The 18275-nt window shown below is 38.5% G+C and overlaps 1 protein-coding gene across 1 annotated transcript in view; it reads right to left on the bottom strand.

The window, feature by feature from the left end:
- The window catches only part of CFAP95 (cilia and flagella associated protein 95), a 113417-nt gene that overhangs the window by 27448 nt on the left and 67694 nt on the right, over positions 1-18275 (bottom strand). Inside the window, exon 5 of the mRNA XM_021001800.2 lies at positions 937-1048. Within this exon, the coding sequence (XP_020857459.1) occupies positions 937-1048 (112 nt within the window). The remainder of the gene's footprint in view (positions 1-936; positions 1049-18275) is intronic.

The raw sequence follows: 18275 nt of genomic DNA, 5'->3' as shown, positions 1-18275 counted from the left end.
AAAGTTTGTTGAATGAATGCATGGAAATTGAGCAACTGAATGAATAAGTGAAGTACAAACTTCCAAATATGTCTTAGGAGAGTTATACATCTTCCCCTAGCTCCTACATTTCTACACTAATTCTGCATTTCTTTACTCCTGCACCATGAAATTTGATCACCTAAGAAACATCAAATTATATTCTGCATACTCTTACTAATAGGGGAATGTCAGCTATTCATTTTTATCAAAATGCTCAACAATAACAACAACAAAATCAAAACAAAATTTTCTCATTAACGAGGTACTACAGCTAAAGGTATTCATGTGACACAAGCAGGATTCTAGGCTTCTTGTGGGGTCTTGGTTCACAAAGTTTCTTAGTCCCTGATAGGTTCTGAGTTCATAAATAAATTAAATTAACCAGAATATCCAATTTCCCTAGCATTCCAGTTAATCAAAGCTTTCCTCCTTAAGACATCTCTTTTATATGATAATTATGCTTGAGGATATCATTATTTTATCCACAATGTGTACAAATCCATGAATAATAAATTATACATAATAAGGTTCTTATTTTTTATTCTCTTGCTGAAGATTCTTAAAACAAATTTTAAAAATTAATTCTTTGCCTATGCACATTCCTTCAATTTTTTTCTTGCCTTATTGCTTTAGCCAGCATTTCTAGGACTACATTAAATAGTGGTAATGACAATAATGAAGAATGTTGCTCACTTCATGATAGAGAAGTGATGAATTAACATGCAAAATGAGACACATTTTTTGGACACGGCCAATGTGGAAATCTGTTTTGTTTAACAATGCTTATTTGTTACGAGAGTTTTATATTTCTTTTGTTGTTGTTTTCAGTAGGGAAGAAAAATAGAAGGAATAAAAAATAAATGTTTGATAATTAAATATTTACATAAAACTTTTTTAAAAATACAAGTAACTTACCATAGCATCCTTTGTTCCAAACCTCCAATAACTTGAATTACACAGATTTTTTGAGCCCATGGGAAATTCATCTATATCATAATCTTTGGGACATCCTTCTCTGTCTACATGCCTTTAGAAAAAAGGATCAGTATGTTAAGAGACAAATCCTGTTTATCACTCTGCCTTCTGAAGTGTCTTAAAATTACTCAAAGTATTGAACATTTTAGCTCTATTATTTTAATTCTAATAAATATTTTGTTTCTTTCATTAAATGAGAACTTAATAATATTTCAAAGATCAATGAAAGGTACTTCTGCCACCAATGCATATCATAATCCTTCTATGGCTTAATACATGTAATTTGTAATTTTCTGTGGCCAAAAAATTAATTGCTCCATTCCAATCTGGTGATGAACTTCTACAAAGTTAATTAGGTTGATCCTTAGATGAAAGTCATATAGCTCATCTCCATATTCAGACTTCCCACTATAGAGAAACTGCCAGTGTTTTATACTCTTCTAGCATAGTCTGCAAGAACCCAAGGTCAGAGTGCCATGATAAGGTAGAGGGGTAAGACTTTGACAAAAGAAGAAGAATAAAATATACTTCATACTTGTATAATGCTTTAATGTTTACAAAGTACTTTCCTCAAAATAGCTCTATGAGGTAGGTAGTGTAAGTAGTAAACTCATTTTACAGATTTTACAGATGAGGAACCTGAAGCTGAGTGGTTCAGTGAGTTGTCCTAGGCTGCACAACTAATAGCATTGGAACATTTAAACTCTTTCCTCCCAACTCCTAATCTAGTACCCTTTCCACACCATGCTGCTGCAATATGATAATAGGGCAATTATTATTATATTTCTGGAACGAAATTTTAATTACTTAGTAATATAGATTGGACTCTGGAACTAAATTCTGAAAGCAGAAAAATGATGAAGTGAGATTGGCAATGTAAACAAAAAATATCTTTCCTCTATAAAGTTCAATTATAAAAATAAATTCAAAGAGGTAGAAATGCATCAACGCTACATACACACACATACATATACACACATATACATATATATGTGTGTAATCCTTAATAGCAAGAAGATGAATCCATCAAAATAGGTTGTCCTAAAATATTCCCACAAAGCTTTCCCCAACCACTATTCCCCCAGTCTCAGCAGTAACAAGAAATAATATACCAAAAGGAAATCAGACCTGGTTTTTGCTGTTGTTGCCTTTTTCCCAGCAAGGAAAAGTCAGGTTAATAAGTTAGGCTACCTCAACTATATTAAAAAAAAAAATCACCAAGAGTCTAAAGATGCCATTCAGAATCTGGCTAGGTACACAAGGATCCATATCATCAGAAATTAAGACAGCAACATCTATATGAAGTGATTTAGAAACTAAGAGTTATAAGGCCCAGAACTTCACAAAATACTTGAGATTTCTAAGTCATATCCCCCATTAAGCAACTAACACTTCCTGACCTTCCTAGTTACTGTACTCTCTCTCTTTATCGGCCTAGTTCTTGCAGGAAATGATCCCATAGGCCCAAGTTAACCCTTTACAAGAGAACTTCTAAAAGACTAAGTTTGTTTCAAGAGCTCTTTGGAATCTTGGTTTCATCCCATAAACCAAAATCTGTAGGTGCTGCCTACACCACGTAGGAACACCCAGACTACCTCCAGAACCAAGCCAAGTGTTCTAAGGACCTGCAAGATCAGTGTCTTCCCATGTAAATTATGTGGGGACTAATCATAAAAATCTAACTCCTATTTTTCTAGGCCCTCCATAATCTCAAAACAGCTCAAATGCCATAAGTAGATTGAAAGAAGAGGTAATAACCAAGGCAAGAAGCTTCTTATTAAGAGTTTACTAGGTGCCTAGGATTGTGCTAAACGGGAGCAGAGATGGAAAGAGCAGGACATCTGGCACAGGCAGAGATGAGAAGGAAGTAGATCCAAATCTGTGATTTTGAGGAGCTTCTCCAAGGATATTGGCCATTTCTCCAGCTTTCCTGACCTCCTGATGTAAGAGCATCTCTTACCGTTAAAGGGAACCAGTGACAGGGCCCCAAGGAAGAAGGCTTTCAAGGGACACATTCCAAAACACCAACCAAATTCTATTTCAAATTTTGTGGTAGAGTAACTGCTAGCAGTAATAGTCTGCATGTGAAGCATGCCAAACCAATTCACCTCTTACTGCATCAAATCTCCAAATCCAATCATATGCTTCTTGGCTAATAAGCCCATCCCATCTCCTCACAAGGCTTCATTCCTATACTAATTATCCATACTTCAATAGGATAATCCATCTCATAGACCATTCCACCATGTCCTCTGAAATTTCTTTTCTGTTACCACAAACTTTTCCCATCTCCTTACTCTTAAAAAAAAATTTTCCCAAGAAAACATCCATCTTCTATCCTTACCACCTCCCTGCTATTAAGAAAAAAACCAAGTTGCAAACATACATAGTCAAATAAAACAAATTCCCACATTGGCCATGTCCAAAAATAGTATGTCTCATTTTGCATTCTACATCCATCACCTTTCCAACAAGATATAGGTAGCAAGCTTCATCATGAATCCTCATGGTTGATCATTGCATTGATCACAGTTTTTACGTCTTTCAAAGTTGTTAGTCTATACAACAATGTATACATTGTTCTCCTGATTCTTCTTACTTCATTCACTCTTCATTATTTATACAAGTCTTCCCAGGTTTCCCTGAAACCATCCCTTTCACCATTTCTTAGAACACAATAAGTTACCCTTAAGAGTTACCAATGATCTGTTAATTCCTAGATTTAAGAGACTTTTCTTATTACTCATTTTCCTTGACCTTTCTATAGCTTTTAATACTGCTGACCACCAAGTCTTCTTTCCTTCCCTTGCTTCTGCGAAAATGCTCTTCTGTCCTGAAAAATTTCTCTTGGAGGCATGTATAAAGGAAATACATGGAGAAAGCAATGTGATTTGATGGTCCAGTCCACCAACCAGAGAAACACGGAGAGTTTTAGCTCCTAGGAGAGAAGACTCAAATCCACACTTGCTGCACATTGGGAAGTTTAAGAAGAGAAATCAATATCAATAAGATTCTTTCTTATATAGGTCCTGAGACCCCAGCCAAGGTAGGGTACAGTGCAGAGTAGAAATTCCTTCCATCCTGGTAATTTAGTTCATTCTCTCTTTCACGTATTATATGTCAGTCACTCTTTTGGAACTCCCCAGTCACAAATAATGAAATGCTCAGACTAAAGTTTGTGATCAAAAGTATCTTTATCCAAGGCAGTCATGGTATTAATTAAAACAGAAAGTGTAAACAAACTTTAAAAAAAAAAAAGGAAAACTTTGGAATCAACCTCTATTCTCTTGCACAAAAAAAGTGGGAGACCAACCACTTTGCCATCCTCCTACATTCTCTTGCCTCTGATCTAGGCACCAGGCGTGTGTCATGTTATTACAGTGGGAGAAGGTGGCTCCCCAGAGCCCTAGTGGCCACCTCTACATGTCCCTCCTATAATTTCAAAGTCTTTCTACCATCACTCAAATCACTGGGCATCTCTCCCATTCAACCCACAAGCCAAACTCACACTGGACCAGTTTACACTATCACACCAACACTCAGCTCTCTGCTCAGCATACTAGGTAACACTTACCTGTTCACTTCTTGCCCCTCTTCCTGAAGTGTTCCCTCCCCTTCCTTCAGGACAAGGGAAGGGCAGCCTGTCTTTTCCTGAGGCAGTGACACTCTTGCTTTTTCCAGAGACAGGTGCTGAAGATCTTATGATTTCTCCCTGTGGAAACTCATCTCCAGATGCCCTGCCACACTAAGATTTTTAAAATCCACAGAAGACAACAGAAGTAGGTTCAGAAGGGAACACAGACAAGCTGAATAGTGTTGCTATTGCTGTAGTAAATTTAAAATGTACTTAAAAAATAAAAACAAGCAGTATGTAATAGAAATTCAGTTTCATTTTTTAAAAATCTCAGGCCTTATTGTTAATAAAAATGGCAACCAAGAAAAATCAGTAACTACCAACCCAAATGCTTATTTTCCCATATCTACAAAATCTTTATGAAAATAATTTTTACACACACTCAGAACGTCCTTCATAAAGATACGAGAAGGAAAAAAGCAGATATTCACAAATAACATTCAACAGGAGATTACATCTTTATTCACACAAACTACTGAAAAGTGCAAAAGATAAAAGCTGCAGCTGTGCTTATCACTTATTGACTATAAAAAGGCATAGGATTAGGTATGGCCAAAAGCCATCCTAAAGATAATTTTTCAACGATGTACCTTCCACACTTATGTCAAGATTATGCAACATTCCTTGAAAGATGTGACAACAGGATAATGTTGGTTAGCCCTCAGATTTTTAACATCAATCAAAGGACAAAACAAGAAGCCATATGCTTGCAGAAAGTGTTAACCACTGTCACAAACAAGATCCAGAGCAAGGTCCAAATGGAAGATGGGGGACAGCTAGGTGGCGCAGAGGATAGAGTACCGGCCCTGGAGTCAGGAGCACCTGAGTTTAAATCCGGCCTCGACATATAACACTTACTAGCTGTGTGACCCTGGGCAAGTCACTTAACCCCATTTCCTCGCAAAAAAAAAAAAAAACAACAAAAGAAAACAAAAAACAAATGGAAGATGGATTCCCTGGTGAGGGGCAAAATCCTCTAGACATTCCTATTTGTGGATATTATTGTACTGATTATACCAAACCCTTCAACACAGCAAGGCCTGCTAAGTTAGATCCAAAATCATCCAAAAGATTTCAGGCCACCTCTGCACACAGGAACAACCAATTGAATGTAAGATCAGGAGTAAAGCAAAGATGTCCAATGTCATTATCATTATCAGATATACTTCTAGAAATGCTAGCTATAATAGCAAGACAAGAAAAAGAAACTGAAAGAGTAAGTTCACACAAAAAGGACACCAAATTATCACTATTTGTAGATGATATGATGGTTTGCTTAGAGAACTCCATAAAGATGCAACTAAAAAATTAACCAAAATTAACCAGTATAGTAGCAGAATATAAAATTAACCCACAAAAATCAGCAACAGCCTTTCTGCATGTTACTGACAAACCCCTACAGGAGGAGATGAGGGGGATCCCTTAAAAATAACTTCAAAATATATCAAGGATGTGGGACTTAACTTATCAACCAACAAACCTAGGACTTACATGAATACCACTACAAAACACTCCTTACAGAAATAAAGGAAGACAAATAATTGAAGAGCTCTTAATTGTTCATGGTTGGGTCATGCCAATATAATAAAAATAGTGATATTACCTAAATTAATTTACAGATTTAATGCCATAGCAATCAAATTACCAATGAGGTTATTTATAGAACTCCATAAAGTAAAAATAAAATTCATCTGGAAGAACATAAGGTCAAGGGGTCTGAAGGGAGATAGATAAAGTATCCTAGCATTAATATGGCATAAAGCAGTAATTATCAAAACTATATGGTACTGGATGAAAGCATAAGAGTAGATCAGTAGAACAGTTTAGGTACTCAAGAACAGAAACAGTAGCATAGGAATTGCTATAGAGAATTAGGTAAAAAAGAAGTAAAGTGCTGGAGTTGGAGTTGGGAAGAACTGGGTTCAAATCCTGCCACAGATTTTTACCAGCCACACAATTTTGGACAAGTCATTTTACCTCTTGGTCTCAGTTCCCATATCTATCAATGGGGATAACAGTAGTTCCTGTTCTGTGAATCAAATGAGATCATGTATGAATGAACAAAGAAAGCATTTATTAAGTGTGTACTATGTGCAAAGCACTGTGCTAAGTGTGGAATATACACATAGAAAAAACAGTCCTTGCTCTTAAATTATTAACATTCTAATGGGATTGACATTACATGTGAAAGGTTTCAGCTGCCAATTATATGGAAAGGTCTCATAGTCCTCAGGATACAGCAGCAAACAAAAGGTAATGCCTCTTTTTTTTTTTTTCGGTGAGGCAACTGGGGTTAAGTGACTTGCCCAGAGTCACACAGCTAAGTAAGTATTATGTGTCTGAGGCCGGATTTGAACGCAGGTCCTCTTGACTCCAGGGCCGATGCTCTATCCACTGCTGCTCCATGCCTCTTCTTTAATGCCATTTCTGGCAATAGAAAATGGGGATTTGGCACATGGCTAGATCACCCAAATTTGAGGCACCCATGGGAGAGACACTAGGGACCTGCTTCTGGGAAAAGACATTCTTGGCAGGCCAACAACATGGATGGGAGCAGCCTCTTTCCACTGGCTGTGTAGCCAGAGCAGGCTGTGTCTTTAAATCTAACTGAACAAGTTACATTGTGCAGTAAGACGTTCCTACTAAGAAGACCCCTACGAAGAAAGTCAGACCTCACAAAAAATAATTTGAAAAGAAAATGAGTAGTTCAGAAAATAACCAACTGAGTCTGACAGTCATATGCAATGTTCCACACCAATAATCCTCACCTCAGCAAAGAAGGGAGGGTCATGCATTTTGCTCAAGTCTTCTCCAGGGCCATGCTTCCCAACCATTATAATTACATAGCCTGATTAATTTTGTTTGTTTTCCTTTCCATTCATGTGGCTATAATGATTGTATAGATTGTTTTCCTGGTTCTAATTAAGTTCTTTAAAGAAATATCAAGTTTCTCTCAGAAACAAAGGCCCATCTTTTTATTATTTATATTTTTCAAATAATGTTGTATAATTATAAGTAATGCAATAGTACCATTTTCAAAGAATTAAAGTTTCAAGTCACTCAAAGAGAAATGAAAAGGAGTTTGGACAGTATGAGTAGGCTGGACATAAAATCAACAAAAATTATGCAGGGGAAAATGAATAAAGGATATCATCAGAGATATGTCTGTGTAGAAATGTATCAGAGATGTATCAGAGTGGAAAAGAAAGTTGCCCTGTACCATAGAAAGAACAGGGGTAACTAATGTAGAGTCTGTCTTTTTCACTCAATTTCAAGAAATCCAGAAGAAGCTCCCCCGCCCTTTGGGAAGATCCCCTATGTAGGATTTATGAGACAGGATAGACAAGAGTTACACAGGATAAGAGCCTATTGAAAAGATCCAATCTCAAACACTGGAAAGTGTGTCCAGATCAATTAGATTATTTCAGGGAGCTGAAGTGCATATGCATAGATAGGGTCATGTCACTATTCTGCTCAGAATGTGGCTCCTTACTGAGCGAAGTGCCTATTCCTCTTTTTAGTATTCAAGTCCTTCTGTAATGTGGCAACACCCTACTTTTCCAGCCTAATCACATATTAGCTTCTTCCTAACACCCCTACAAACACACACACACACACACACACACACACACACACACACACACACACTTTACGCCCCAGCCCAATATGGTCTTTCTCTGCCCTCAAATGCAGCATGCATCCCTCTTCCCTTAAAGCCTTTATTCATGTTTTTCCTTACCTTAGAATGCCCTCAATTCCATTCTTTGACTGTTGAATTCCTATTCAGTCTCATATCCCAACTCAAATGTCAATTGCTCCAGAGTAATCTTCTCAGAAAGCTGTTAGTCAATAATGACCTTTCCTCTTTCAAATAATACACAACACTTTGGGAGCAATTCTCTAAAGCATGCATCATAACATCTACTAGACCATAATGTCTAGAAGCACAGGCTGTGGTTTTATCTAGTACTGGGTCTTCCCTAGTACTTAACATCGTCTTGTGTCACAAGCAGTATGCAAATGCAAAGTATCCTGAGAGAAGAGGGGGTACAGTAATATGCTCCCTCCCTCTTTTGAGAGCATTTTGTAAAATACTGATGTATCACAAAGAATTAGATCAGGATTTTCAAAAAAAAAATACGCACATTCAATAACATTGCTTTAACTAAAAATGTTAAGAACAAGAACTTTTTTAACTATTCATAAATAAAAGTTATTTTTTAAAAATACTGTCTCTTTCTCATTATTAGGGTAGTGGGAGGGAATAGATAGATAGATAGATAGATAGATAGATAGATAGATAGATAGATAGATAGATAGATAGATAGATAGATAGATGGACAGATGGCACAGGGTGAGTTGAATATGAAGGGATGATATCTAAAGAATAAAATTAAGGAGTGAGAGAGGAATATACTGGGAGAAGGAGAAAGGGAGGGGTAGAATGAGGTCAACCATCTCACATAACAGAGGGAAGAAAAAGCTTTCACAGTGGAGGGGAAGAGGGGAGAGGGAATGAGTGAACCTTACTCTCATCAGGATTGGCTTAAGGAGGGAATAACATACACACTCGGGTACATAAATCTATCTTACCCTACAGAAAAGTAGGAGGGAAGGGGATAAGAGAAGGAGGGTAATAGAAGGGACGGTAGATTGGAGGAAGGGGTAATCAGAAGCAAACATTTTTGAAGAGGGACAGGGTCAAAGGAGAGAATAGAATAAATGGAGGGGAGGGCAGAATGGGATGGAGGGAAATATTAGTCTTTCACAACATGACTATTATGGAAGTGTTTTGCATGACTACATATGTATAACCTATATTGAATTGCTTGCCTTCTCAATGAGGGTGGGTGGGGAGAGAAGTGAGAGAATTTAGAACTCAAAGTTTTAAAAATGAATGTTAAAAATTGTTTTTACATGCAACTGGGAAATAAGATACACAGGCAATGGGGTATAGAAATCTATCTTACCTCATAGGAAAATAGAGGGGAAGTGGATAAGAGAAGTGGGGGAGGAGGGATAGGGTGATAGAAGGGAGAACAGATTGGAGAAGGGGTAATAAGAATGCATGCAGTCTTGGGGTAGGGGGAGGGGAGAAACGGGGAGAAAGTTTGGAACTCAAAATCTTGCAGAAGTGAATGCTGAAAACTAAAAATAAATAAATATTTTTTTTAAAAAAATTTTTAAGTGAAAAAAAAAGATCTATGGCTTCACCATCAAATTTATTGTAATAAAATAAAAATTAAAAAACATTGTTTCATCTCCAATTAAGGTCACAAAGAGTGGGACATAACTGAAAATGGCAACAACTATTTCATCTTTATCTCATCTTTTAATGCTATTTTTGTGTATGTTGTATAATGTATAGGGATAGCAACTAGTCCTGTAATTTCATCAGTATAGGGAGCTCTTGGGAGACAAAACTCCCTCTGCCAAGGCAGGTCAGCAACTTCTCTATAATTTCAAGTCTTAGAAAGTTCCCTTGAGCATTAAGAGGTTGTGACTTGCTCAGAAGCACACAGCCATTATGTGTCAGAGGAAGGACTTGAGTTCACATCTCTCTGATTCTGAGGCCAACTCTCTATTCACTATGTCATGTTTCCTCTAACATTTTATAATACATATAATGTATATGTACAGTAGTATATGCATAAACATATAAATAAATACATGCATATTGAGGTACATACTCATTATTATTTTTTTACTAATGGGATGCAAGATCAAAAAAATTTGGAGACTGCTGTCTAAGAGCATATCATCATGTTGTCTCTAAATACTGCCCTTCCACTCCCCACCGTGCTGTAGAGAATCAGACTTGCATTTGGGGATCGTGGTGAATTTCATAATAGGATTTGCTTCTCCTTCCTATTCCGATTCAGCAGAGAAAATAGAAGGCGCTGTGAGTTCTGAGATCCCTTTTCTCTATTCCACACACATAATCACGGTAAGGAGAATAACCTCTCCATCAGATATTGAAGCAAGAAAGAAGAGAATGGGGATGATAAGAGAGGTTTTGCTCTCACTTGCTTTAATATCTGATGGAGAGGTCATCCTCCTCACCACGACTATCCCCTTATTCTTGTACTCTTGATCCCATCCTTCTCGTATCCTCTGGGAGTGTGCCCCCCCGATCATTCCCTTTGTCTTTCGTCTTCTCTCCTTATCCATTAGCTCCTTCCTTGCCTAGGTCTTACAAAAAACTTCACAAAGGCTGCCATTTCCACAGAGCTCTAGGCTTCCATTTCCTCAGCTCCTACTCACATCAAAAATCCCTTGCAATCTGGTTTCTGATCCCACCCAACTGAAACTACTTTCTCCAAGGTGGCCAATGGTCTCTTAACTCCAATGGCTTTGGCTTAATCTTAATTTTATTTAACACTTCCTCCCCTGGATCTTTTGACACTCTTGAACATATTTTCCCTCCTGAACATTCTGTCTATTCTTGGCTTCACTGACACCACTTTCTTGATTCTTCTACCTTGTTGACCGTTCCTTTTAAGTTTTCGTTCATAAATAGATAGTAGATATGTATGTATACATGTATATGAGCATATATGTAAATATGTATACATGTGTACACATGCATGTGTATGTATACCTACATATACACATGTATAGCAGCAGCTTCCACCCATGTGCCCAAGTGCGGGCATGTCCCAAAGCTTGGTCCTCCTTGTGACTTCTCTTCTGGAGCAATGGACTTGGAGTCAGAAAGACTTCATTTCAAATCCAGCCTCAGACACTTACTAGCTGTAGGACCCTGGGCAACTCAACCTTTCAGTGCCTCAGTTTCCTCTGTAAAATGGGGATATAATACTGTCTACCTCACAGGGTTATTGTGAGGTTCAAATAAGTTAACATATATAAAGTACTTTGCAAACCCTAAAGCATTATATAAATTATTATATAAATGCTAGTTATTACTATTATTATTATGCTTATTATAATGTTCTTTCCCTAAATGATCTTGTTCCATCACACAGACTATCAGGCTTTGGCAAACTACTCTTCATGGGCCAAATCCAGCCTGCCATCTGTTTTCATACAGTCTGAAAGCTAAAAATGATGTTTATCCTAACCTTGGATTGCATTATTAATCTATGTAGATTATTCTTGAATACGCATGCGGTATATGTATGTGTGTATACATATACATTTATAAGTAAACATGCATGTACATTTATAAGTATGTATATGCAACTGCCCAGTCTGGAAGTTCAAGTACTGCCTCAGATGAATTACTAGTTGTGTGACCTTGGGCAAATGCCCTAGGCAACTCTCTAACAACGACTCAATTAAAAAATATTTATTAAGCACTTACTAAGTGTCAAGAACTGTTTTAAAGTGCTATGGCTGCAAATTTAAAAATAAAGATAGTCCTTATCCTCAAGGAACTGACAGCTAGGTGGCACAGTAGATAAAACGCTGGACCTGGAGTCAGCAAGACTCATCTTGTGAGTTGAAATGTGGCCTTGGACACTTACTAGCTGTGTGATCCTGGGCAAGTCACTTAACCCTGTTTGCCTCAGTTTGCTCATCTGCAAAATGAGCTGGAGAGGGCAATGACAAACCATTCCAGCATCTTTGCCAAAAAGAAGCCCCACAAGAAGTCACAAAGAGTCAGACATGACTGAAACAAATGAACCACAACAACCCTCAAGTTGCTTACACTCTAATAGAGGCAACACACTTAGACGTGGGGGCGGGGGTGGTCATTTTGATCTGGAAAGTTGGGAGGATGGTGCTGGGGTTTTAGGGAAGTGGACTGACCATGTGTGAGTTGGGGAGTGGATTGACCGTGGTTGCAGAACTGGAAGAGAAGGGGCACTGAAGACAAGGAGGCTGGGGAGAAGACATCCTTGGAGCAGGAAGCCAAGTGAAGCAGGGCTATGGCATGCCTGAAAAGTAGGCCAAAGTGGGGAATCACCGATCAGAACAGTAGGGCCTCAGGGCTGAGAGAAATAAAACCTCTAAGGAGAGGTCTGTGGTTCAGGCAGCAAGGCAGTCAGTAAGAAAATGCACAGGGAGCAGGGAAACTTGACTGAGTCACACAGCAGGAGCTGATCCACATTTTTAAAAGGAGTTTTCTCATTAGCAATTTCCTATACCAAGGAAATCACAGCTTTGGTCCTAATCCATTGTAAGTATGTATATTTGCAAAGAGTTTGTGTGTGTGTACATGTATATGTGTGTACAAATTGTCAAGTACAAAAACTCAGACCAATAAAATGATCAGTAAATAATAATGGGGCATTTTTATTCAGGATCAAGGAATTGCAATCCAGCACACTGGCTTTTCAGACAGGGGTTCCTGGGGAAGAGTTATAACGGGGGTTATATACTCTCGGCAGTGGCAGCTAGGTAGATAGAAAGAACAACAGGTGACTCATAAGTTACTTATTGAAGAACGATAGCACCCTCCTGGAAAAACCACAGGATCAGTTTAAGCCACTTTAAGCCAACAGAGGCAGGCCACTGACCAGGCCCCAAGCTGGGGTCACCTGTAGGATCAACAGAATAGCTGAATTTCAGGGAGGGAGGGGTTGTAGAAGTGTCCTTGGAGCTTTCTCTATCAAGGAACAGAGGCAGTTAGAAACTGCTGGTCTCAGCAGAGATTCCCAGGAGTTTATCTTGGGGGTAGGGGTGGAAGGGGATTGACTGGAAACTGCTAGTCAGAACAGGTTAGGGACCCAGATCTTCCCAGGCATTGACAAAATAGATAGACAGACAGATAGATAGATAGATAGATAGATAGATAGATAGATAGATAGATAGATAGATAGATAGATGGATGGATGGATGGATGGATGGATGGATGAACAGATGGACGGATAGACAGACAGACAGATAGATAGACAGACAGACAGACAGACAGACAGACAGACAGACAGACAGACAGACAGATAGATAGATAGATAGATAGATAGATAGATAGATAGATAGATAGATAGATATACTAGCTTCATAAGCCATCCATGGTATGTATACATGCATGTTTGTATATGTGTGTATGAATATAAACAATATACACATGTCTATTTATGTTTGTGTGTGTAGCTTTTCTATATATGGCTCACTTTCACAAGCCATTAGAGATTTTTGAGGAGGAGAGGTTGACACAGACTTGTATTTTAAGATGATCAATTTGGCAGATATATGGAGTATATATTGGAGATGGAAGATACTAGAGATACGAATACCAATTAGGACGCTACTGCAATTGTATGAGTTAGAGGGGATGACAGTCTGAACTACGGTAAAGTGAATGAGAGAAATGCAACTTGGCAACAAATTGGACATAGTGGCTGAGGAAGAGAAGAGAGTGAAGGATACCTCCAAGGTTATGAATCTGGATGACTGGGATGATGGAGGTGCCATAAAAATAAAGAGGTAATTTAGAAGGAGAAATGGGTTTTGAGTGAAATATAATAGTCCCTAGGATATCCCCCTCTTGTATGTAGGCTCCCCAGAAAAGCAAAGTAGCCTGTGAGTCAGTACATGCTCAAAAACTTGTTCACAGGCCCCCACTAGTATGTTTGCTTTTACCAGTCTGCCAGAGGAAACCTTAGCTTGAAACAAAATAATCCAACAGTATAATATAAATATATGTATAATCACACTAAATTATAACCAAACAATATTTCAAATTCTATATTAATATATGTACATATAATTATATGAAAAGTATAGAAAATTATATATACTGTATATAGAAATATAAAACAGTATGTGATAATCAAACAACACATCAAATTGTATATACATATATAATAAATTATATGTGCACATATGATCTGTGATATAAAAGTTATAATTTGCTATATTATTTAATATATGCACGTATAATTTTCTATGTTTAGCTTGAGCCAATTTGTATGCATATATGCATGTATATTTGTAACATATATAATATGCTATTTGATGATCACACTACACATATACACATGGGTACATTTAGACATATATGTGTAGGTACACATGTACATATAGATAGACATATATACATAAGAAATTTTCTATAATGAGAAAATATTTCTAAAGCACTCAGCACAAATGCTTTTCCCCTTCCAATATTTCCAGTAATATTGTTGTTTGTCCTTTGTTTCTGAAGAGGACCAATGGCATCACAAGGTGATGTTTTGACTTGCCTATGAATTGGATTTACGGAAGGCAGGGTTGCACAAAGTCATCAGCCTCACTCTTTCTTCCAGAGTCATCGAAGTCCAGTGGCAGGACAAAAGTCAGGACAACTGGTGATGACCTGAGATAGAGTAGATGACCTTGGCGTCTTTGATGCCTGACCAAGTTCCTGATGCTCCACGGCATCTGCTTCAGCTACCTTAGTAGCTGTTGAAATACATTTTTCTCATCTGCTCATTCCACCGCAGGAAGCCATGCTTGGGATAGACATCCTTTAGCTCACCTACCAATTCGAGGCTGGTCAGTTACCCTCAACCTGGTTTAGCCTGTCTGCCAAGATGGTTTTACTAGTGTATGGCTGCTGCACATGCTACAGCTTCCTGAAGCCACAGGTGACAGTTGGGTGGCAGGCGGACACCAAGGTTGGATGATCAGCCCTGGAAAGGGCTTGGCAAGGCCTCACACCAGAGCTGCTAGTCTTCTTTGAACACCACCAAGTAAGCCCTTCCCCATAACCATCTTCTATACAGATGTCCTTCTGATTCTCCCCACCCCCCAACTTGTTATCCTCTCTCTCTTGAACTTACTTTGCATTATATTGAATGTACTTGGTATTTGCTTACCTGTGCATATGTTACAATACCCCCCTTGAATCTAAGTTCCTTAAGCACACAGACTACTTAATTTTTATCCTTGAATCCTTAGCACCTAGGAGAATGCCTTGCATATAGTAGGAGCTTAATAAATATTTACTGACTTGAATTTGACCTGAAATGAGAGTTTCACAATTAGAGAACAGTGAATGGATAAGACTGCCTTGGCATTCTCCCAGAGGACAGGTCACATGTCTTATTCTTGCCTTCACAATGTCCTTGTCCCTAAGCAATTCACACAGTGAAAACTAATCTATATATTTTCCCGCTGTCATCTTAACAGTTCAAATGCTGAAAACTGAAGCTTTCAAATGTACCTATAAACTTAAAGAGTAACTCTGCTCACTGTCAAAGAAGGCATAAACAAGGAAGAATTTATGAATATTTATATCATAGTTCTTTATAATACAGATTTTTTTCTCAAGAGGAATTTAAATCTTCCTGATGAATGGGAAAACTTTCAGCATAAATATGCATAACACTGATGTTCTAACAAGATTTTTGATGTTTGATCTAATTTTGAAATTAGAAGAATGAAAAACTGAGCATTAGAATCTCTAGCTCTTGTGAGCGGGATTTTTAGATGTGTTACAATTTATAGTTTAACACTACAGTATCTGTGATTTCACATTTTAGAATTATTAATTGAGATTAAGACTTAGCTATATTTCACTTTCTGTTCTTAACTGCCTCCAAATGAGATGAAAATGATGCTTTTTTATTAGGCTCTGGTAGGCATCTGCTATCCAAGGTTTCAGAAAAATTACTCTGGAGAGTGAACAATTCCCTAACATATTAGAAACCCTAAACAAATAAGAACCAAAGAAGCAAAATACGCTTTTGATTGTCATCTATAAAAGATATCACAAACAAATGAAGCAGATGTCAGGATTTTTATTTCAATGACAGATTCATCAAGTCAACAAACAGAGGCTCTGCCATAAAATTTTTTTAAAAAACTATATATGGGGGGGAATGGGCTTCTCATTTTCAAACTTTTTTTAAAGGCCTTATTTTTCCATGTATCCCATGTGATAAATGTGAATTACATCCCATAAATTACATCCCATAAAAACAAGCCAGAAAAGACAGTATCAAAAAAGCCTAAATTAAGCTCAAATAACAAAAGCTGCTTAGGTCAAACTGAAAGGAAAATCCATCTGACTTCCAGGTTAGTAAAACAAAAATAATCTCACTGAGTCACATGATGTCATCTCTCATGACAGTGAAACAGAGCTGTAACTAGGAATTTTTGCATCTGGGGCAAGTATTAACAACAACAATGGTATGAAAGGTGTTCTCAGTGGGGAGTTGGGGTTGTTGTTGTCCTTTGTTTTGAAGAAGACTAATGATACCACAGGGCAGTATCTTGACTTGCCTGTGAACTGGATTTAAGTGAGGCAGAGTTGCACAGAGTTATCAGCCTCACTGTCTCTTCCAGAGTCATCAAAGTCCAGTAGGAGAACAAAAGGAGGAGTGGTGATGGCCTGGGATGCAGTGGATGACTTTGGCATCTTTGATGCCTGGGCAAGCTCTAACAGCTTCACGGTGCCAGCTTCAGCCACCTTCATGGATGTTGGAACAAACTGCTCTCATCTACCCATTCCACCAGGGAAGTCTTTATATGCTTGCGGTAGATATCCCCCTAACTCACCTACCACTTTGAGGCTGGTCAGTTACCCTCAACCTGTTTAGTCAATCTCCAGAGAAGGTTTTACCAGGGTGTGGCCACTCTGTATGCTGCAGCTTCTTGGATTCACAGGTGAGAGTTGGGTGGCAGGTAGACGCCAAAGGTAGATGAGTAGCCCTGAAAAGGACTCAGCAAGCTCTCACACCAGAAATGCTACTACTCCCTGAACACCACATACACCATACAGGGGTTGGGGGTATGAAGGGCATATACCATCCTCTGGGAGAAGACAGAGACCTAGAACACTATGGATGGTGGTAGCTTACTTAATTAGCCTTGATAACTAGGTGCTAAGGTCAGTTGTTTCTTCACACTTAGCATCTAATTTCTTGGGTGAGGAAGGGGGGATTATAACCCTATAGTAAACTGATAGATGTTTCAGGGGAAGAGGCTAAACACTGCCTTGAAGCCAACTGCCCCAATCCATTCCCCTGCTCACCCCACAAAGAAAATCCTCAAAGTATCACAACAGAATGTTAAGAGTTGGAAGATCACCTGACAATAGTTGAGTCTAGTTGACTGTACAGAGGCAGAAAACGAAGCTCCGTATGAGGAAGTGACTTCCCCAAGGTCACAAAAGAAGACACTGAGATTTACACTAAACTGAGATGGTATCAATGGAACCCAAATATCATAGACTAATAGACTACTTTGTTGGAGCTAGTAGGGACCACTCATTTTAGAAAGGAAGAAATAGAGACTCAGAGCTCCTGTAAGAGCAGGGGCTAGGATCCAACTCTCCCAACTCCTGGTCCAGATTGTTGAAATCTGGCCTTAAGAGATTTAGCAAAAGCCCACTTACAGACTCTGGTCCTCCCAGACCCTGGCTCCTGGTGCAGGATGAGCAGCTAAAGTGGGAAGGTGATCCTCAGCCCTTTTCTGGTTCATTTTGACTAGGGCCACACCACGCTCCCCACTCCCTAGGCCAAGGCAGAGCTCTGATTCTGCCAACTGTGGCCTCTACCCTCTTTCCCCGCATTCTTTGGGGAACCCTTTGAGACATACACTTAACCACAGCTGAGTCACCCCACCATGGTGCTGCCTTCTCTAAATTTGCCAACCTGTGGCAAATTTCCCAGTGGATCAAAGAACCAGATGTCTCCCTAATACTCTGTCTGCTGTGAATTTCCTCCACTGCAAGTTTTCAAGTCGCAGTGTC

The sequence above is a fragment of the Phascolarctos cinereus genome, unplaced genomic scaffold, assembly GCF_003287225.1.
Source record: "Phascolarctos cinereus isolate Bilbo 61053 unplaced genomic scaffold, phaCin_HiC Scaffold_4;HRSCAF=312, whole genome shotgun sequence".
In the NCBI taxonomy this organism is placed as follows: Eukaryota; Metazoa; Chordata; class Mammalia; order Diprotodontia; family Phascolarctidae; genus Phascolarctos; species Phascolarctos cinereus.
Note: the sequence above shows the minus strand (reverse complement) of the source record. Positions and strands in the feature narration are given on the sequence as shown.